The sequence below is a fragment of the Microcaecilia unicolor genome, chromosome 11, assembly GCF_901765095.1.
Source record: "Microcaecilia unicolor chromosome 11, aMicUni1.1, whole genome shotgun sequence".
Classification (NCBI taxonomy): domain Eukaryota; kingdom Metazoa; phylum Chordata; class Amphibia; order Gymnophiona; family Siphonopidae; genus Microcaecilia; species Microcaecilia unicolor.
Genome location: NC_044041.1, coordinates 165,199,851 through 165,222,195, shown reverse-complemented (window position 1 = coordinate 165,222,195; position 22,345 = coordinate 165,199,851). Strand labels below are relative to the sequence as shown.

At 43.3% G+C, this 22,345-nt stretch overlaps 1 protein-coding gene across 1 annotated transcript in view; it reads left to right on the top strand.

Moving 5' to 3' along the window:
- The first annotated feature begins 993 nt into the window (after positions 1-993).
- DHX34 (DExH-box helicase 34) overlaps positions 994-22,345 on the top strand; it is an 89,557-nt gene continuing 68,205 nt past the window's right edge. The window contains exons 1-6 of the mRNA XM_030219286.1: positions 994-2,735; positions 3,926-4,237; positions 13,095-13,349; positions 13,538-13,640; positions 21,470-21,687; positions 21,986-22,160. Of these exons, the coding sequence (XP_030075146.1) occupies positions 2,022-2,735; positions 3,926-4,237; positions 13,095-13,349; positions 13,538-13,640; positions 21,470-21,687; positions 21,986-22,160 (1,777 nt within the window). The 5' untranslated portion in view covers positions 994-2,021. The remainder of the gene's footprint in view (positions 2,736-3,925; positions 4,238-13,094; positions 13,350-13,537; positions 13,641-21,469; positions 21,688-21,985; positions 22,161-22,345) is intronic.

Genomic DNA, 22,345 nt, shown 5'->3' with positions numbered 1-22,345 from the left:
TTGTGTATCTAAAATGTAAATTTCTACAAAACAGATGCAGATGTGATTCCATGTGCCACAATGAAAAGAGAGTTTAATTTTATTTCCATTTAATTGTAATATATTCTATTTTTATAACACCAGGCTTCCCAAAGCAGATCACAACAAACAATCAAGAAACAGGATATCCTCACTAAAATCTCGCCCTCTGCATTGTATACAGAGATTATAACTGCTATAATAATTTTTAAAGCTGTTTTAGTGATATTCAATTTTTATTTCACGATATTTATATCTAGATATATGGGAAGCTTTCAAATAAATTAAAACGCTGTCAAATAAGTAAAAACCAAAAAAAACCAAAAAAACAAAATCATTTGTTCTCTACCTTTGAAGGCACTGCCTAACCAACTGGAACAGGTTTAGACTTTTTACAGATTAACCACGTATTTATTTTTAATAATCTTTTGCTACTGTTTAGCGTTTGTACTGTTTTAGGTGAACTAAAGCTCTGCCTACTGGCTTCAGACCGTAGTAGCGCTTTAGAAATGATTAGTAGTAGTAATACGATGGACTAGACAGAAACACTCCGTCTCCACTTTTTGCCTAACCTCGTTCTCTCAATTGTACTTGGAGAAGCCATTGGAGGATCAGAATGAGGCTTAAACCTCAGTGAGGGAAGCTATTGGTGTACCAGAAGGAGGCTCGAAAAACAGTGAAAGGAGCCATTGGTGTACTACAATGAGGCTTGGTACCGGAACAACAAGAGTGGAGATTTGGATTGGAACGCTCATCGGTTGAATAGGGAATAATACTGCTTCCCAAAAAATGCACACCGCAAGAAAATAGCTCAAAGACGTGCAACGCTAAAACTTTTCAACTATCTGCCTCCAAAAGTAGCTTAAATTGGTGGAAAACCTGTTGAACTGGCAACACTGACGGACAGCTGCACTTTAGGTGTTGGGTTTGGGGGTGGGCGGGGAATTTCTTTTGTTGGTGGGGCTTTTGGGGTTTCCTCCGGTTAGCGTATTTTGGATTTTTTAATTGGGGAGGGGAAAGGGGAGGCAGAGGAGTACGTACGTTGGTTGTGGCTACATTGCTGTTTTTGGTGGTCAGTCTCCAGAGGAGTTAAGGTTAGAGCAGGAACAAGGAACATCTTCCAGGGTGTTGAAAATGTAGCTATTTCATTTCATATGATTCTAATTTCTAGACCACTTTGACCACCAGATCTAAGAGGTTAGTTTCTAGACCACTTTGACCACCAGATCTAAGAGGTTAACAAACTAAAATCTTAGAAACGGAAAAGATTTCCAGTTGGATGGAAAAGTGGATTCATACATACAAGACAATAAAAGAGTAGAGGGTGGGGGTACTTAGCTGAGAGCTGCATAAAACAGAAAATATATATGAACATACATTTTTGTGATTAATGGAGGTAGGTAGAAGAGGGAGGGACGTGAATATTAGTTTTTCTGTAGTTAATTTTAGGGGCCAATTTTCAGCCAATGACTGGCTTAGGTTAACCATTATCCTCCATTTTAACTTAATCTGTACCGTGTTGGCATTATTGAACAGCTGAAAATTTTTTCTTTCCTTGTTCCCCTTTTTATATGAATAGTATTGGGCCATTTAGTAAACAGCCCAATATTATCTGTATATTTAAAAAGAAAAAAATACATAGAGGCAAGTTATGTGTTCTCAGGCAGCCTGTGAATATATTACTTGATTTGGAACTTGCCCCATTACTATTTACAGTTTGTATATTTTGTTGTGTTGTGTTGCTTTCCACTTTCCTATTTGAATTTTGTAGTTCCTTTCCTCTCTCTCTGATTTTAGTATTGTGAACTGCTTTTATATTACAAAAGGCAGTATGTTAAAACTAATAAACTGTATTGCTTAGGACATTTTTGGAAATGGGAAAATGGGAGTATAAATGTTTAAGTAGATGAAAAAGCTTTGCTGTGAAATTCAGGGAGCACAAGCTGCATTTAAGGCTGTAGTAAAGCCAGTGGCAAGAACATTGTAAGATTCACCGGCCAAAGATGTCTTCTGCGAAGAGGACACTTGGCAACAGGTGGGACTGGAGTTGTCCGGAGACTCGAAAGCAGTTGGAGGATGTCTTCTTTAGGGATCAAGATTATATACGGAGTGGCAGTGAGGAAAGCCGGGACTTCTGGAATTTCTTTGAGCGATTCCAGAGGTTCCAAAGCAATCAGAGGACTGAACGAAGAGAGGAGGGGAAGGAGAGGAAGGCAGGGAAAGGTGCACATCCTGGACTAGCAGATCTTCCTAAGGATTATGACCCGCGGTACAGAATCAATGTGTCAGTTCTAAGCAAGGACATGGAAATGCGCATCTTGGGGCAAGGCCAGAAGAAGGCAGAACGGCAGAAACGTAGCCACCAGGGAAGTGGAAGTGAGCGGATCCCTGGAGAAAAAGTGGCAGAGTTTCGAATGGCCATGTTGCACTTCTTGGATTTCACCCAGAAGCAGGGCTTTGCCAAGTTGGCCAAACTTCAAAGAGAAAGGGCCGGACTACCTATCGCCCAGTATCGGGACAAGATCGTGCAGATGGTGAGGAAGCACCGTGTAGTGGTGGTGGCTGGAGACACAGGCTGTGGCAAATCCACCCAGGTCCCTCAGTATTTGCTGGCTGCAGGATTTAATTGCATTGCCTGTACCCAACCTCGTAGAATTGCCTGCATCTCTCTGGCAAAACGTGTTGGCTTTGAAAGCCTCAACCAATATGGCTCTCAGGTAAGCAGTCTGGTAATGGCATAAGTGGCATAAGTGTATGGTGTACCTTGAAAAAAGGGTAACTCAGTTACTGATGGAAAAAATCATGTTGTATTCATTTATCTGCTGTCTGAAAAATCTGTGTTGTATTATAAACAATATAACATTCAAGGGAGCTATAAAGTCTTGGAAACTAATGTAGATCAAGGACTGGCACCATCTGGTGTCCAAATTTCATGCATCTGGTTACTAGTATTTGATTGGTAAGCGCCAGGTTTGGTAGAGCTCCATCTATCATTTGTTTTGGAACTTGGCTTCTTGAGTGTCAGTAGAAACAAACCAGTGTGTCATTCTGGATATTAGTGTCCCCATTTATATGATGTCATATCTGTGAGTGAGCAAAATTAAACAATGTATGATGGCATTAATATGCTCCATATCCTATTCTACAGCTCAGCCATTTGGCCTGTACAACACTCCTGAATGACCTTAGATGAGTGTCTTGTAATCCTCCTGGGTGCTGTTTTATTCTCTTCATAGTTCTATGTGTATATTTTAGTATTGTGCATCCCTGAGAATACACTGCAATACATTTGTTTATATTCTGCCATTAACAATTAACTGGTTCATGCAGATTACAAAAATAAAACCAGTCATTACTGGGAATCACATCTTCCTATTATGTAGTCCACGTTTGGAATGTAGTAAATAGTTCATTTTGTATTAAGCATTTTATGTTTAGTTAATTTTTTTTAGTTGCTTTCTCTGCAGCCTACAGGAGTGACTGCATTTGAATGAGTTCCCCAAATAATGCGCATATAGGGTGAAGCAGTCATTTTCTAGGTCATAGGTACACTTATGAGACAACCAAACACACACAGGAAAATAGTATCCATCATCTTTGATTTTAGTTTGTGCCCCTTGCTGATATCACTTCTCCATGGGGCTATGGGGGAGGGCATGATACATAAAAACTGAAAAAATGATGATTTACAAGTAGCAGATTCATTTGTATTACCTCTGGCCATGTGTATACAGATAGTGCAGAAAAGATAGTAGTCAGGCTAGCATGGTGAGTTAGTTATAAGCAAGTTCATGCAGTAGACCTGGGTTTGATTTCTGGCCAAGTTTCTGATCCTTGGATTGTCTGAGGATGCTGAAGAGGCAGTATTTACACCTACCAGTACATTCTTTTCTTTTTCATCCACTAGGTTGGGTACCAGATTCGCTTTGAGAGCACACGGTCTCCTGCCACGAAGATTGTGTTCCTCACTGAAGGCCTGTTGCTTCGTCAGATCCAGCAGGAGCCAGAGCTGCCACAGTACCAGGTCCTAATTGTGGATGAGGTTCATGAGCGACACCTCCACAGTGATTTCCTGCTTGGGGTGCTCCGTCAGCTTTTGTCACTGCGCAGGGACCTGAAGGTTATCCTCATGTCAGCTACAATTAACATCAAGCTCTTCTCTGAGTATTTTGACCGTGCTCCAGTAGTACAGGTTCCAGGACGGCTTTTCCCTATACAGGTGAATGTAATATTATTTGACAGAATGGTGCATTTTCACTTCCTTGCATTCACAGAGTCGGGCATCTTTGTTTAGGGGACTCAGTTGAAACAGCCATGGTAAAGTGTGTGTCTGTAGTTTAGTAGGGGATGTGTGAGTTGGTGTCTGGGTGAGGAGATACTGTGAGTAATGATTGATGGTGTTTGTGTGTGGGTGTATCAATAGTATGTACGTAGTTTGGTTGTGTTCAAGGGTTGATTTATGTGACCAGGAAGGTAGAGAAGAGGGGAAGGAATATTTAAAAAGAAAATTGAACAATAGTTTTATGAGGAAAATGCATTTTATAGAACCAACAGTTGCATCTTCAAACTGGTTCCTTTATTATGTAACGTTGCTTTGTTTATATTTTATTCCGCTGGGTTTCCTATTTTTATTGTTATCTTCTTATTGTCTGTTTATTGGGATTTATTAAACACCTTTATAAAGAGATTCACCCAAGATGGTATACAGCAGGGTACAGTTTAACATGAAACTTACAGTTTTGTTAACAGCATAACAATAGTAAAATGACCAAATATAAACATAAGTACAGTAAGGGGGGGGGGGGGGGTCTTTTACAAAAGATTATCTGCAGCAGGACCCATTTTATTCCTTTGGTCCCTGCTGCAGATAACTCAAGCTAATCTTAAAGACCTCCTAAATGTGATAAACTTGAAAAAAGCAAATTGATAATAGAACTATCATGAAACAATATCAATATGTACACATTTAACAGCATTGAAATTCAAATAACAGAGCTATAATACGCTGTCAGCATTATACAGTACTAATGAAACACCTAATAAGCATTCATTACAACGTTCAAATAATATATTATGCTAATGCTTTTCCAAAATACAGCTTACCATGCGTGGGATAAACATGAATCCTGTTCAGAAGGAATGGATCCTCAGAAGCTTAGCCGAGATTGGGTGGCGGGGCTGGTGGTTGGGAGGCGGGGCTAGTGCTGGGCAGACTTCTACGGTCTGTGCCCTGAAAATGGCAGATACAAATCAAGGTAAGGTATACACAAAAAGTAGCACATATGAGTGTATCTTGTTGGGTAGACTGGATGGACCGTGCAGGTCTTTTTCTGCCGTCATCTACTACGTTACCATGTAGCCGAGGGCTAAGTGTAGATATATAGATGGGGAAAAGATGGGTGGTACAAAGTCAGCTGGGATAATTAAATGGGTGGCTAAACACAAGACAAGTTAAACAAGATATAAGGAACTAGTCGAAGTTACAGTGTGTGTAGCTAGCTAGTCCAGATACAGAATAAGCATATGGAAAAAGGAGGTGATAGTGCCATTGTATAAGTCTCTGGTGAGGCCTCATTTGGAGTACTGCGTGCAGTTCTGGAGACCGCACCTACGGAAAGATATAAACAGGATGGAGTCGGTCCAGAGGGCGGCTACAAAATTAGTAAGCGGTCTTGAATGCAAAAATTATAGGGACAGGCTTATGAACCTCAACATGTATACACTGGAAGAGAGGAGACATGATAGAAACGTTTAAATATCTCGAGGGCATTTATGTACAGGAAGAGAGCCTTTCTCAAATGAAGGAGAGCTCTGGAATGAGGGGGCATATGGCAAAGTTAAGAGGGAATTGGCTTAGGAGTAACCTAAGGAAATACTATTTCACAGAAAGGGTGGTGGAGGCGTGGAATGGCCTCCTGGTGGAGGTGGTAGAGTCTAGGACTGTTCCAGAATTTAAAAAGTCATGGGGATAAGTATGTGGGATCGCTTAGGAACAGGAAGAATTAAGGGTTACAGAGGATGGGCAGACTGAATGGGTCATATGGCCTTTATCTGCCGTCATGTTTCTATGTTTCTATATGTATTAAAGGTTTAGGAGAAGAGCCAGGCTTTCACCTGTTTTCTGAAGTACAGGTAGTCTCGAGTTAGACGTAGCACCTCTGGGAACTAAATTCCAAAGCGCGGAGGCTATCCCTGAGAAGGCTTGCTTTTGGGTATCGCATGGCACAGTTTCTTTTCATGAGGGTACAGAGGTCTCAAAGGTATGTAAAGGGCTAACTTGTTTAGTATTTTGTCTGGGTACCTTGAAAATCAAACATAGTTTTAAATTTCATCCTGTAAGATATGGGTAGCCAGTGTAGCTGCTGTTAAAAGGTTGGATACTTTTACATAATTTATTTAAATTCTTCTTGGCTTAAACAATCATTGTCACGACAGTAATATCAAACAATAACATTCCATTTCGTAGCTTCCCACTATTCTAGAACCTGTGGGATAGTTGTGTCCATCAACCAGCTGGTGGAGATAGAGAAATGAAAACTGAGCTGAGACATATCTCTCTTGGCATCCAGTTCAGCAACTTAGTATTTTCTATCTCCAGGAGGTGGATGGACACACTTTTCACCCGCTGGTTCTGAGTGATTTGGTTCTGGTCCAGTTGGTCAACTGGTCCTCAGTTGAGCTTTGCGGGTTACTTGAGTCTGCAGAGTCATGTCTGGAGGTATTCAGATCCTTATCTGTGATGCTCCGCAAATTTACTTCTTCCCTCCCTTCACTTCTCCCCCGTTTCCTATGGAGCTCTCCTTTTCCAGCACAACAATCTTAAAAAAAAAAAGAAAAAGAGAGAAAAAGGTTTGCCTTCCTTTCTGCCTAAGGTGGTTTCAGCTTTTCACCTGAACCAGCCCGTTTTTTTCTTCCTTCCTTTTGTAAGGAGGAGTTTCCGGACTCCTTTGGGCAATTGCACCTTTTGGATGTCCGCAGGGCTCTGTGGCAGTATCTGCAGATGTCAAACGAGTTTAGGAATTCTGATCATTTTTTCTGCTTATCTGCTTTCAGGGCGGTCACTGCCTGAAGCGTTTAAAGCGCACTCTACCAGGACAATGTCCTCTTTGGGGGCTGAAACGGGTGGCTTTTCTCTTCAAGAGATCTGACATTCGGCTACCTGGCCTTCTCAGCTGTCTTTCGTGCGGCATTACAGGCTGGATGTGGCAGTGTGGCAGGATGTGTATTTTGGAGCGCAAGTGCTTGCTCGCAGAGTTGCCTGTTCCCACCCTACTTAGGGAGTGCTTTGGTACATCCCATCAGTTAATGGATTCATCTGCAGTTGATGACAAGGAAGGGAAAATTAGGTTCTTACCTTGATAATTTTCTTTCCTTTAGTCACAGCAGATGAATCCATGATCCCTCCCTGTGTGACTTTAGATTTTGTACAGATGTTGCATACAGACATTGTGCCTCATCAGGAGTACTTGAAGACAAGCTATCAGAGTTACTGCATGCTGTTTTTATTGCTGGAGGTTCATAACGTCCCTCCTTTTGTTTGGTTATTTCTCCGGTTCAGGGGCGTTTGTTCTCTGTGAGGAAAATTTGTTATTTCGCCTTTCTTATTCACTCTACTTTGGAAATTTCATATACTGAAGGCAGAGGGGGCTGGGCGTCCAGGAACACCATGTGCTTTCAGTGTTCTCTATCTCCACCTGCTGGTAGGCAGATACAACCCATCAGTTAATGGATTCATCTACTGTGACTAAAGGAAAGAAAATTATCAAGGTAAGAACCTAATTTTCCTGTCCTATCTACTTAGCAACTTGATGCACACTCATGCAGGCAGTAGTGGTATATGATAGATCTCTGCCAAAGCACTAGGATAAGTCTTTTCTGGTTTATATCACTTTAGAGTCCATTTTTTCCATCAGCATTAACCCATGGAACCAATTTTTTCTACTCCCAGTAAGATGGGCTTGTTACAATTTTTAATAAAAGTTTTTATTCTTTGTATTTTTATTTCTTTTGATTTTCACCCATTTTTTTCTGTTTTACTCTTATGTGGTGGTAGTGCTTTTTTTTTTTTTTTATCAAACATTTGTTATAACTAGGGTGTCTATTCTTAAATATTTCTAAATTGTTAATGTAGGTGTATATTTTCTGGCTAATTAGATGTTTTTGTTGGGATACAAAATATTGATTGATAGTTTGGGATTTATTAACCTTTTTTATGAAGAGATTTCACCCAAGATGATGTACAGCTAAACATAAAACTTACAATTTTGTCAACAGCTTAACAATAGTAAAATGACCAAGTGTACAATGGTGTGCAAAAGTCTGGAATATGCAGCTGTTAATGCTCTTTTGAAGCTTCAGTATGCAATTTTTCACATAACTGTAGATGGCATGGTGGAACATCATAATTATGGGACCCTTTTACAAAGGTGCGTAAGAGCTTATGCGCGTCCAGCCCATGCCAAATTGGCATTACTGCCCAGCAGTTCTGAATTTGTGCTGAAAACTTACAGTAGAAATATTTTCTACCGCGTGGCACTAACCCTGGTGGCAAATGGCAGTGGATGTGCACTGCATGCCTACCACCCGGGTAGCACATGAGACCTTACCACTAAGTCAGTGGATGGTGGTAAGGTCTCAGGCCGAAAATGGACGCGCTCTGGTTTTTATTTTGCCACACATCCATTTTCCAGCCCCTTAAAAATGGCCCTTTTCCCAGGATGCGGCAAAAACTGGCACGGCGCACGCCCAAAAGATACACTCGCACTGCCGCACGCCACTTTTTGCCACGGCTTAGTAAAAGGGTCCCTATATGTTTCAGTGTTCCCTTATCTTTCCAAGTGCAACTAATTGTATATGTCTGATCCTTCAGCAAAAGTGGATCCATCTTCAGTCAGTCATATTTACATAATTCTGAGCACAATCTCACCTCGTTTGCTACTCAGGCAAACTTTTTCTTAATCTACAGTGGGTAGAAGGAGCCTGGAATGTGGATTGAGGGAATGTAAAGCAAAAGGGAAGTGTTAATAGAGCTACTGAGGAAATAGAGAATCGAGTGAGCAAAGAAGTACTAAAATGGACCTGCAAGCACTTTCTGCTACTTTTGAGACCAGGCTTACACATATGTAAGGTTCTTTCCAGGTGAAGAATGCAGTCCACAGTGTTTGAATGTGTCTGTCAAAAAAAACATTGAAAATCAGGGCTTGGGGTTGCATGACAGCAGATGGTGTTGGGATGTCTACAGATCGTCAGCGGCATGATAGATGCAAAGGAAAAATACATTGAGATGGCTACATATTCTAGGACAAAAGTGCCCCATGCCATCAAGCAAAAGCAGATGTTAACAGGAAGAAATCCTTGAGTGGCCAACCCAGTTACCGGATTTGAATCCAATAGAGAACTTGTGGCATGAAATAGCAGGATGCTGCTTGGATATTTCCAGTGCTTCACAGAGCTGACAATGGAACTCATTGCAGCCTGGAATCAAGTGGTCAGCAGCCACCATCTTCTAAAGTTGGTCCATTCAGCTACAGGATGGTACAAGGCCATCTGCAAGAGTCAAGGCTGGTCTAATGTAAACGTACTAACAAACACCCAAATCTCAATTTTCATGCCACATTACATTTTTTTAAATTAAATATCTTTATTTTAATCATATGTCATGAACACAACATCCAAATAGCAGCTCTGCCACATTAAAATTGCAATATATAGATCAGTACCTGTGTATTTCTTGTTTCACTTATGTAACATACATTTATTATTGAAACAGCATTACAGAATCATCTACTATAATAGAACTCACCCTCAACGTTCTGAAGACAACATTCTGAAGTCACTCAGTCACTCACGGAAGGGTTCATGGATTCATGGTGGTGAAGCCACAACATTGACCATGTCTCTCTGCCCCGCCCTCGCATGACGGACCAATCAGAAAAAACACCCTCAACATTCTGAAACACAAAGGACCATCACAACACCGTTCCCAGGCAACACTAGGCAACGTAAGACGGACCAATCAGAGGAAACTACGTGACAATAAGGGAGGAGCATTCCCCAGCAGAATGGCTCATTATCTGTGCAGCACGGAGAGCACAGAACCACTTCTGGAACGAGAGAAGAATATTCCTGCTGTGGGTATGTGCAAAAATAGACCGGGGGGGGGGGGGGGGGGGAGACATTTTTAAATGCCTAATGCCAGTACTGAAGAGTGCCAGAGGGCCTATAGCACAGACTATATTTGGGATCGCTTGACATGGAGTCAAGAGGAGCCGGAAAACAACGTGCCCGTCACCATCTGGGACGTGGGCAAACAGGACAAGCTGCGGTCCAGCTGGAAGGATTACCCGCGACCCAGCCAGCAGCAAACAGTTACCAAGGAAGGGGGAGGAGTACTCCTTCCCTGCCTAGGAATCGCTGGAGACTGGCTGCCAAACTAACGAAACAACCGCACACCGACACACCACCTCCATCATTCGAAAGGCATCCACTCTTTCTTCAACAGAAATGCAAACTAATAATACAAAACAAACAAAGAATACATGGTTTCTCAGGCGGCTGCAGGTAACTCCCCATCCCCTTCCTCTTCCCCTTTTGCCGAAGCGGCCAAGGACGTGCCCAACCATCCCCAGCCTCAAGCAAGCTGTCTCCCACCTCGGGGATTCCCCGAACACCCGGAAAAAGACGGCGCTGATTCCTGCAACGCATAAATGTTACAGCATTCCCCTGCAGCCGACCTCAAATGGACCAAACATACCGGATCACCCCCCGACGGCCCAAGACCGTGCTCTTCTCCCTTCCGCCAACTTAAAACAACCATCCCCGTCCTCAGGCAAGCCGTCACCCACCTCCAGGATGCCCAGAACACCAGCCCAATGGAAAAAGATGGCGCTGCTTCCAACAGCACATTTCTCTTCCAGCATTCCCCTACAGCAGCCCTGAAACGGCCAAAAAATACTGACAGATAAAGAACGTGCTCCTCTACCTTCCGCACATCTAAAACAACACTGCTGCCTCAGCACAACACAAAAAAAAAAAAACCTGGAAAAAAAAACACTCAGCAAAGGCTGACCCCCCTACAACCACATTTACATTTTACCAACAGAAAGACCCCCCTACACAAACCTCCTTGACAGACAAAACCACACACACACAATACAACAGAAACACACCCTCAAAGCCACACACCAATCCAACCCACTTTGCCAGCACAGCACATCCCCCAACCCCCAAGCAAAAAACAAAAAAAAGACACACATCAACAACCTGCACACACACACCGCACCCTCACACACTCACACACACACACACACACACACACACACACACACACACAATAACTCTGTGACACATACACACACACACACACACAAAAAAAGCCACATGCTAGCGCCCGTTTCATTGGTTTCGGAAACGGGCCTTTTTTACTAGTTGTGCAAGAAGCCACAAAGAATAACAGTAAATAAGCAGAAATTTTAACAATGGAAATGAAATGAATGTCAGCAATAGTGAAATTCCACTTTGCAACCTATTCCAGACTTTTGCACACCACTTGAAAATGACAAACTGTATTGTAATAGGACTTGCGTGATACAGTATCTGAGATAGAAACATATAACAAAACTATAAGACAATCAGGTAACATAATGTTACTGAATGTATGCTAAAATTTATCTTATTTATAAAGATAAATTCCAGCATAATACCAATGATACCATAATAGGCAGCATGGAAAAACATTCCTATAACAGAGTTATCAGTGTTTGTTGGTGTTTTTGTTCCACAGGTACATTTGCTGGGTATGTCTTCTGGTGTATGTTTACTAAGGTGTGCTAGCGTTTTTAGTGCGCACTAACGCTTGAGTCACCCATATATTCCTATGGGTGTCTCTAGTATTAGCGTGCGCTAACAGTGTTAGTGCACCTATGGAGCAGTTTAGTAAACAGGGCCCTCGGTAAAGAAAACACAAAAAACTAGATGTAGAATTTAGGGCAGGCAAGAGGAGAGGTGAGAGAATACTAGAGGAATTGGTGTTTATTGGATAAGCATTTAATTTAGGGGCCCTTTTACTAAACTTCACTATGTGCTAATGCGCACCTTAATGCAGCAAAAAATGGACTACAACTGGACATGCTACAGCATCACGTAGTGTTTGAATGCGCGCATGCTAAATAATTGGTGGTATGTCAAGGACAGAGAGTGGGCATTCCTGCTCTAACCAGTAGTGCATTCACAGTACCGTGTGCTAACTGGCTAGCGCACAAATCACACAGGAGACATTACCACCTACAAAAAAGAGGCGGTAAGTGCTCCTGCGATAATTTTTAAAAATGGCTATGCACTAATTGCAACATTAGCACATAGCCATTAATGGAAAAAAATAGGAAATTGGGGGCTTTAAGGCTGCAGTAAAAATGGCCTTAGTAGTGTCTGGGAAAGACCCGCGTAAGGGCATGATAAAGGTCTATTTTCACTTCAGCTTAGTAAAAGGACCTCTTTTTTTTTTTTTTTTTTTTTTGCTTATTGGCTAAATCCTAAAATCAGAAGTCCTAATTATACCAGGTATTTTGTATTTACAATAGTACCAAACTGGATCTAAAGTACTTTGTGATTTAACATCGGCAAATATGCCATCGCCTCCAGGTTGTATGACCTGGCAGTACCAAATGAAAGCTCCCAAATAGGAGAGAGAAGAGTGTTTTTTTAATATATGTAATTTTATCCTATTAACAGGTGAATCAATTGAACTTGGATACAAAAAGTCAGAGGACACGAGGGGGGAGGGGTTAGGTAGAAGGACTCGGGAGGGGGGGTGGGAACGCAGGCCGGTTGAGGGGAGGGGAGGTGAGAGGGAGGGGGTAACGGGGGGAGGGGAGGGGGTAATGATGGTGGAAGAACTGTTTCAAAAATAATATCCTTTGCTTGATGCATGCAGCTGGCAACCGGTTTTGTTGTATATTTAATGCAATGGTTATGTATGATGTATTGATCAATCAATAAAAACGTTGAAACATAAAAAGTCAGAGGGCTTGCTCAAAATCACACAGAAGAATGTGATTTGGTTGTTGTGTATCCATCAGGTGATTTTTCAGCCGATCCCCCAGGAGGAGATGAATTTGAAGTCGGAGAAGCTGGATATAAGGCCATATCTGCGGGTCATGCAAGCCATCGATCACCGCTACCCACCTGAGGAGCGTGGTGACTTGCTTATCTTCCTCAGCGGAGTGGCTGAGATCACAGCAGTGCTGGAGGCAGCGCAGGCCTATGCTACTCACATCAAGCGGTGGATCGCATTGCCACTGCATAGCACACTTTCTGTGGCTGAACAGGACAAGGTATATGAAAGGAATGGGTGGGGTTATGGAAGTGGGCGTGGTACTGGTTCTGAGAGACTACTGAATGAATGAAATCTGCAAGAGAAGAGAGAATTTGCTATTTTATTTTCTTCTGCGTGGTTTTCTCTCCTTGCTTCAGATCTAGTCCTCGGTAGTCATGCATATCCTCTTTTTTTTCTGATCTGCAGATATTTGATATGGCTCCGCCTGGTGTTCGGAAATGCATTGTTTCCACAAACATTGCTGAAACTTCAGTCACTATAGATGGTGTGAGATTTGTGCTAGACTCTGGTAAGCAGATTGTGGGGGTAGCTATATAAGGAGCCAGGTAGTGTTAGGTGGCAGGAACATGCATAAATGTTGGTATTCATTTACACACATATGTGGACACATGCACGTAAATGACCATTTTCCAGCTACACGGTAGTCTGTAAGTATTCACCAAGATGAAATGGCGTGTATTTTGCAGGTAGGTGTTCACCTGGGGCAGAGTTTGAGCAAAACACAGATTTGCATGAAAGTTCCCAAATGGAATGTTACGTATTATTAGGAAAGGAATGGAAAACAAAAATGAGGACATTATAATGCCTTTGTATTGCTCCATGGTGCGACCGCACCTCGAAGGCTGATGCAGTTTTTTCAGTCAATGAGGTGCGAGACCCAGGCACCTGAGAAGTTGACCCCCGCCCCCCAGAGTTGCCATCTTCATCTGCTATCATTCTGCAAGGCTGTTATTTTCCAGAGGGCAATCTGTCTAATTTGGTGCCCCCATCATCTTCATCTGAGCAGGAGGAGCAGATCTCTCTGTCCCTGTCCCCCTCGGAAGCAGATCTGTAGTTTTCAAACATTGTTTTCATATTGTTGGTGGTTTAATGTTGACAAAACCAGTATAGTACAGCACTTGATTACTGTTGAGCCAATTGTAGATTCACCCCAGATTCTTCCTGAAGCTCCTTCCATGCCAGTGCAGAGATCCTCGATGCCGGCACCTCGAAGAGTGTCTACCTCAACGTGTACAGTACTGCTCTCAACACTGGGGGAGGAAGCTTCCCCGGAGTCAGAGAGTAGGGCTGTACCTCATTACTCTACGGGATATGGACATAGATTCACTGAATCGAGGCAAACACAGACTTATTTAGTACGACCTGAGTACGATGAGTCTGAATGGGACCACTCATGGGATTCAGAGGAGGAGTCTTATGGGATACCTTATGATTCCTTACCACCTCAAGAGAGACACAAATCCACACCTGAGGGTCTCTTTTTCACAGGTTTCATCAGGTAGATGGCTTCTGCCTTCCCATTTAGGTTGGAATTGGAGGAAGAGCCTAGGACAGAGATGTTGACCATCCTGGACTACAAGTCTCCTCCTAAGCATGGGGTCACTTAAGGGTGCACTGATGAAGAACTGGGAATCTTCCCTTTCAGTGCAGGTTGAACCTAAGAAGGTAAATACATAGTACCATATCCAAAAGGCTCCCGGATTCGAGAGGTATTAAACTGCCACACCATTCTCTGGTGGTTGAATCTGCTCTCAAATGAGCTAGGAGCTCCAGGACTCATGCCTCTGCATCCCCTGGTAGAGAGGCAGGACACTAGACTTGTTTGGGAGAAAGACGTTTCAGGTCTTGATGCTCATTGCACACATCCAGTTCTATCAGCTCTATACAAGCCTTTGCTTGCAGTTCTTGGTCTCGGGGATACTCTCCCACAGGAGCAGGTCGCAGAGCCTTGCCAGGTGGCCACAAGCGGCTTGAGTGTAGAAAATATCTGACCAGGGACACGTATGACTCCTTTGATATAGTGTCCAAACTGTCCATTGTGAGTGTGGGAAAGTGAAGACTCTCATAGCTGCATGTCTCTGACCTAGCATCAGCGGTTCAGGAGAGGTTGGTGGACATTCCTTGTCAGGGTTACAACTTGTTTGGAGATAAGGTGGATGAGGTCATCAACCTCATCAAGAAATAAATGGACAACATCTAAAATCTATCTCTCCACCCTCCATCTGCATCTTCTTCCTCGTGGAAATTTTTGAGTGGGCCTAGACAATGAACCTACTGCTCTCAAAGATATAGGTTCCTGTCATCTTCCCGCTCTGCTCAGCAGCCCTAGGGTGAGCGTTCTTGGCCTCGCCAACCCTGTCAGAAGCCACAGCTGGCTCCCCAGTCAAAGCAAGGGACAAGCTTTTGACAGGCTCCAAGAGAACAACAGCACTCAAAGTAACCACCCCTGACGGCCTACCGGTAGGGGAGACTGAATTTTTTTCCTTCACAGGTGGCCCAATGTAATCTCCGACTGTTTGGGAAGTATTGGGAAGTATCAAAATGTGGGTATAGACATTCTTTAAGTTCAGACAGCATAGCTAATCATTTTCCTGAATCATGGGGAGAAGGGTGCCCAGAGAAATCATCCTGAACTTTTCTTTGATCAGGAATTTGTTCAAGGCCCTTAGGTCTAGGCTAGGATGAAATCACCCTGTTTATTTGGGCACAAAGAAGTACTTGGAATAGAATCCCTTACTTGTCCCCTGGAGGCATGGGTTCGACCGCACTGACAGCTTAGTGATGACACACTCGGTGAATAATTTGGTGGTCATTGACACCAATGCAGGGCATAACCAAGATGGACTATTTGAAGAACGTTATGCCCTGCATTGGTGTCAATGACCACCAAATTATCCACTGAGAGTGTCATCACTAAGCTGTCAGTGCGGTCGAACCCATGCCTCCAGGAGACAAGTAAGGGATTCTATTCCAGGTACTTCTTTGTGCCCAAGAAAACGGTGATTTCATCCCATCCTAGACCTAAGGGCCCTGAACAAACCTGGTCAAAGAAAAGTTCAGGATGATTTCTCTGGGTACCCTTCTCCCCATGATTCAGGAAAATGATTAGCTATGCTGTCTGGACTTAAAGGATGTCTTTACCCATATTTTGATACTTCCCAATCACAGGAAGTATCCCAGATTCCAAATATGGAAATACAATTACAGTGGGGGAAATAAGTATTTGATCCCTTGCTGATTTTGTAAGTTTGCCCACTGACAAAGACATGAGCAGCCCATAATTGAAGGGTAGGTTATTGGTAACAGTGAGAGATAGCACATCACAAATTAAATCCGGAAAATCACATTGTGGAAAGTATATGAATTTATTTGCATTCTGCAGAGGGAAATAAGTATTTAATCCCTCTGGCAAACAAGACCTAATACTTGGTGGCAAAACCCTTGTTGGCAAGCACAGCGGTCAGACGTCTTCTGTAGTTGATGATGAGGTTTGCACACATGTCAGGAGGAATTTTGGTCCACTCCTCTTTGCAGATCATCTCTAAATCATTAAGAGTTCTGGGCTGTCGCTTGGCAACTCGCAGCTTCAGCTCCCTCCATAAGTTTTCAATGGGATTAAGGTCTGGTGACTGGCTAGGCCACTCCATGACCCTAATGTGCTTCTTCCTGAGCCACTCCTTTGTTGCCTTGGCTGTATGTTTTGGGTCATTGTCGTGCTGGAAGACCCAGCCACGACCCATTTTTAAGGCCCTGGCGGAGGGAAGGAGGTTGTCACTCAGAATTGTACGGTACATGGCCCCATCCATTCTCCCATTGATGCGGTGAAGTAGTCCTGTGCCCTTAGCAGAGAAACACCCCCAAAACATAACATTTCCACCTCCATGCTTGACAGTGGGGACGGTGTTCTTTGGGTCATAGGTAGCATTTCTCTTCCTCCAAACACGGCGAGTTGAGTTCATGCCAAAGAGCTCAATTTTTGTCTCATCTGACCACAGCACCTTCTCCCAATCACTCTCGGCATCATCCAGGTGTTCACTGGCAAACTTCAGACGGGCCGTCACATGTGCCTTCCGGAGCAGGGGGACCTTGCGGGCACTGCAGGATTGCAATCCGTTATGTCGTAATGTGTTACCAATGGTTTTCGTGGTGACAGTGGTCCCAGCTGCCTTGAGATCATTGACAAGTTCCCCCCTTGTAGTTGTAGGCTGATTTCTAACCTTCCTCGTGATCAAGGATACCCCACGAGGTGAGATTTTGCGTGGAGCCCCAGATCTTTGTCGATTGACAGTCATTTTGTACTTCTTCCATTTTCTTACTATGGCACCAACAGTTGTCTCCTTCTCGCCCAGCGTCTTACTGATGGTTTTGTAGCCCATTCCAGCCTTGTGCAGGTGTATGATCTTGTCCCTGACATCCTTAGACAGCTCCTTGCTCTTGGCCATTTTGTAGAGGTTAGAGTCTGACTGATTCACTGAGTCTGTGGACAGGTGTCTTTCATACAGGTGACCATTGCCGACAGCTGTCTGTCATGCAGGTAACGAGTTGATTTGGAGCATCTACCTGGTCTGTAGGGGCCAGATCTCTTACTGGTTGGTGGGGGATCAAATACTTATTTCCCTCTGCAGAATGCAAATAAATTCATATACTTTCCACAATGTGATTTTCCGGATTTAATTTGTGATGTGCTATCTCTCACTGTTACCAATAACCTACCCTTCAATTATGGGCTGCTCATGTCTTTGTCAGTGGGCAAACTTACAAAATCAGCAAGGGATCAAATACTTATTTCCCCCACTGTACCTGTATCGCATACTGCCATTTGGCCTTGTCATCTCCCAGGGTATTCACCAAATGTCTAGCAGTAGTTGCGGCATATCTATGTAGGCTGGAAGTGTACGTGTTTCCCTATCTGGACGATTGGCTGGTCAAGAGCACATCACAGGAGGGGGCGTCAGGGTCTGTGCACCTAACTATTCAGGTGTTGGAGTTACTAGGATTTGTCATAAACTACCCCAAGTTCCACTTTCTTCCAGTAGAGTGATTGGAATACACAGGAGACCTGCTAGATACATTGCAGGCTCGAGCTTTTCTTCCACGAGTGAAAGCAGATACCTTATTGGTGTTTGCCTCATAAGTCTGAAGCAGCAAGCCCATCACAGCTTGGCTAATATTGAGATTGATGGTCCTGGGCCATATGGCCTCAACAGTGCATGTCACGCCCATGGCACATCTCCACTTGAGCCCAGTAGACCCAAACTCCCCAGTGGTCTTAGGCGGATGTCATCCAGATTCCTCCAGAGTTAACTAATGCCTTTCTCTGGTGGACAGACAAATTTAACTGTGAGTCTACCATTCCAAATTCCACCTCCTCAGAAGGTGCTAACTATGGATGCATCCAACCTAGGATGGAGAGCTCATGTAGATGGGCTTCACACCCAGGGGACTTGGTCTTCTCAGGAAACATCTCCATATCACTCTGGGCCATTTGGAATGTTCTAAAGGCTTTCAGAGATCAACTTCAAAACCAAATTAGTCTCATCCAAATAGAAAACCAGGTTGCAATGTTTTGTGTAAACAAGCAGGGGGTTACTGGATCTTACCTCTTGTATCATGTGGCAGTGGGCCCTCCTTCATGAGATGGACCTCCAGGCCACATACCTCCCAGGAAAGGACAACTGCCTGGTGGAAAGACTAAGCAGGGTTTTGCAACTACATGAGTGGTCTCTCAGTATGGATGTAGCCTGCAAAATCTTCCGAGAGTGGAGCACTTCCTCAGTGGATCTTTTTGACACCTCAACAACAAGGTCCTCCAGTTCTGCTCTAGGCACAGATTGCATGGCAGACTAGCATCAGATGTTTTTCTTCTATGTTGGGGGGAGGGACTTCTGTATGGGTATCCTCAAGTTCCTCTCATAGAGAAGACTTTGCTGAAATTCAAGCAAGACTGGGGAACTATGATCCTAATCGTGTCTTACTGGCCAAGGCAGATCTGGTTCCCTCTTCTTTTGGGGTTATCCTTTGAAGATCTGTGGAGGTTAGACTATTTTGTGACCCTCATTGCACAGAATGAGGGGTCTTTTCTACATCCCAACCTCCAATCCTTAGCCCTCATAGCTTGGATGTTATGAGCATAGAATTTGAAATCTTGGATTTGCCGGAGAATGTCTCTCGCATTTTGCTGGCTTCCAGAAAACACTTCATTAAGAGATGTTACTTATTTAAGTGGAGGAGGTTTGCTATCTGGTGTGAGGGCAAGGCCTTAGATCCCTCACTTGTCCCGCACAAAACCTGCTTGAATACCTCCTGCACCTCTCTTAGTCTGGTTTGAATCCAACTCTGTAAGGGTTCATCTCAGTGCAATTAACGCTTATCACGATGTAGGAGGTAAGTCCATCTCTGTACAGTCTTGTTTGCTTCATGCAAGGTTATTGACAACCCCCCCTATCAAACTTCCAACTTTCTCATGGGATATCAACGTTGTCCACACTCAGCTGATGAAAGCTCTTTTTGAGATGCTCGATTCCTGTCATCTGAAGTATTTGACCTGGAATGTTGTGTTTCTGGTGGTGGTGAGCTTCAGGACCACCTTACACTAGGTTTCACGTCAATAGAGTAGTTCTCCGCACTAAGGTAGTGTTGGAGTTCCATCTTTAATCAGTCAATCGTTCTACCAACATTTTTCCCAAAACCACATACCCATCCTGGCGATAGTGTACTGCATACCTTGGATTGCGAGCCTTAGCTTTCTATCTATCTTTTTAGTATGTGTGAAATGTTAGTATATGTGCAGTTGAGGTGCTTGTTATGAGTAAAGCCCATAGACAGTGCACCTAGCTTTTTGTTTCTTTTGACACAAACAGGATATGGGTGGCAATCGGCAAATGCACAATTTCCATTTGGCTAGTAGATTGCATCTCCTTTACTTATGCCCATGCTGGGCTGACTCTAGAGGGACATGTCAAGTCCCCTAATGTCAGAGCCATGGCTACATCAGTAGCTCATCTAAGGTCAGCCTCCATAGAGGAGGTTTGCAAAGCTGCGATGTGGTCATCTGTCCACATATTCACATCTCATTACTGCCTTGAACTGGATACCCGATGAGATAGCCGGTTTGGGCAAGCAGTCCTGCAGAATTTGTTCGGTGTCGAATCTCCACCCCCCTAGACACAGTTTTCTTCAGTTCCAGGCTGTATCTCCACAATTAGTAAACAAATTGTTTCAGGTTGATTTAATAACAGGCCGCGATGTTTTGAGTCTCTGTTGTCCTAGCATTGTTTTCGGTGAGTCTGGTGTGAGAATACTGCAATCTGCTTGTCCTCAGAGAAAGCAGTTACCTATAGCAGGTGTTCTTTGAGGACTGCAGGCCAAGTATTCTCACATACCTTCCCACCTCCCCTTGAAGTTGTATTCTTTAGCTTTTACTATGATGGGGCGCGGTGGGACACTGCTAGAAACTTCTTTATCTCGCCAGTCAGTGTCTGCACCGGGCTCTCTTGGAGAATACTTGGCCTGCTGTCCTGGGAGAACATCTGCTACGGGTGAGGAACGTTGGTATATGTGAAGCTTTTTTTTTTTTTTTACTTCTGCCCTTATTTTACCTGTTTTGAGATGGAGCATTCTGTGCATGTGTGTATGTATGTAGTTTGCACTGCTGCTGTCTATGCTTATACTTAGTCTGGGGTGTACACATGCTGGCATGGGGGGGATGGGGAGGAAGCTTGCACTGCTGTGCCACATGCATTGTGTAATGGGGAAGTATGTGTAAAGCTTGTGTGCCTACTGCCCTTATTGACCTTGTTCTGTGAGTTCTATGTGTATGAATTGCTTGCATCATCTCTGGCTGCACAGTACCTGTGTATGTGTGTTTGAAGGAAGGTTGTGGATTTTAGTAAAACTGCTACTATTACTACTACATTTTTATAAGAATGTGAACAAAAATGAAAACACTTTGAATTCTGAAAGCTGGATTTTTTACACATTAGGAGCATATGAGCTTGCAAATGCAAGTGAGTGCTTTTCTGACATGTAACTGTGGTCTGACAAGCTCATAGACATGGTTATCTTTAGATGATTCTTTAATTGATATAAGAAATAGTGTCACAACCTACAAAAAATGAAAGCCTGGAATATACATACATAGAAGTAATTTTGTGTTTCCATAAGCTTGTTAACATACATTTTAGTGTAATTTGTAATTGTTTTATTTGTGCTATCCTATTGATTTTATTGTATATTTTGTAAGATTGTATTATGTTCGTTGTACCCCCATCCAGAGGACCTCTTATGGATTGATAAAATACCAAAATATAATGCAATTATATTTGTTTTTTATGTAAGGTAAAGTGAAAGAAATGAGTTTTGACCCCAAAGCCAAGATGCAACGCCTGCAGGAGTTCTGGATCAGCCGGGCAAGTGCAGAACAGCGCAAGGGCCGAGCAGGCCGCACAGGACCTGGTGTCTGCTATCGGCTGTATGCCGAGTCCGACTATGATGCCTTTGCTCCGTATCCTGTGCCCGAGATCCAGAGGGTCGCCTTGGATGCTTTGGTGCTGCAGGTGAGGCATGAGATGTCAAATTTTACAGGAGAATTGTCCTGTGTGGGATTCCCTCTGGATGTGTTACTTAAAATAAATGGATTTGCTTTTTAGTATGTGTGAAATGTTAGTATATGTGCAGTTGAGGTGCTGGTTATGATTTTTAATTTAGATGAAGGAAATGTCTGTTCTAGCCCACAAGATGTAAAGTCCTGATGGGTCAGGTCTGATGCAGGGCTATAGGTTTGTGTTGAAAACCAGAGGATCTCTGTCAATCATATTGTGATGTACTTCTCCTGTTTATCTCACCTGGGGTCAGATGAAGAGCATGAATTTGGGAGATCCGCGTACTTTCCCTTTCATCGAGAGTCCCCCAACATCTAGTCTTGAGACAGCCATTCTTTATTTGAGGGATCAGGGGGCTCTGGATAGCGCAGAGCACATCACACCAATCGGAAGCTTGCTGGCGAAACTCCCGGTGGATGTTGTGATAGGTGAGAGATCAGAGATTTCAGATGAAGTTTAAAACGAGCGGTTTTGCAGCAGTCATATAAGCTTAAAAAAGTGGTTAGGTGCTATTGGATTCTGATGTGAGGATGTGTTCCAAAAACTAAGCTTCCTCTAGGTTAATGATTTCAGACTCCAAATTATGGCATTGCCAGAACAGATCTACTTTTCA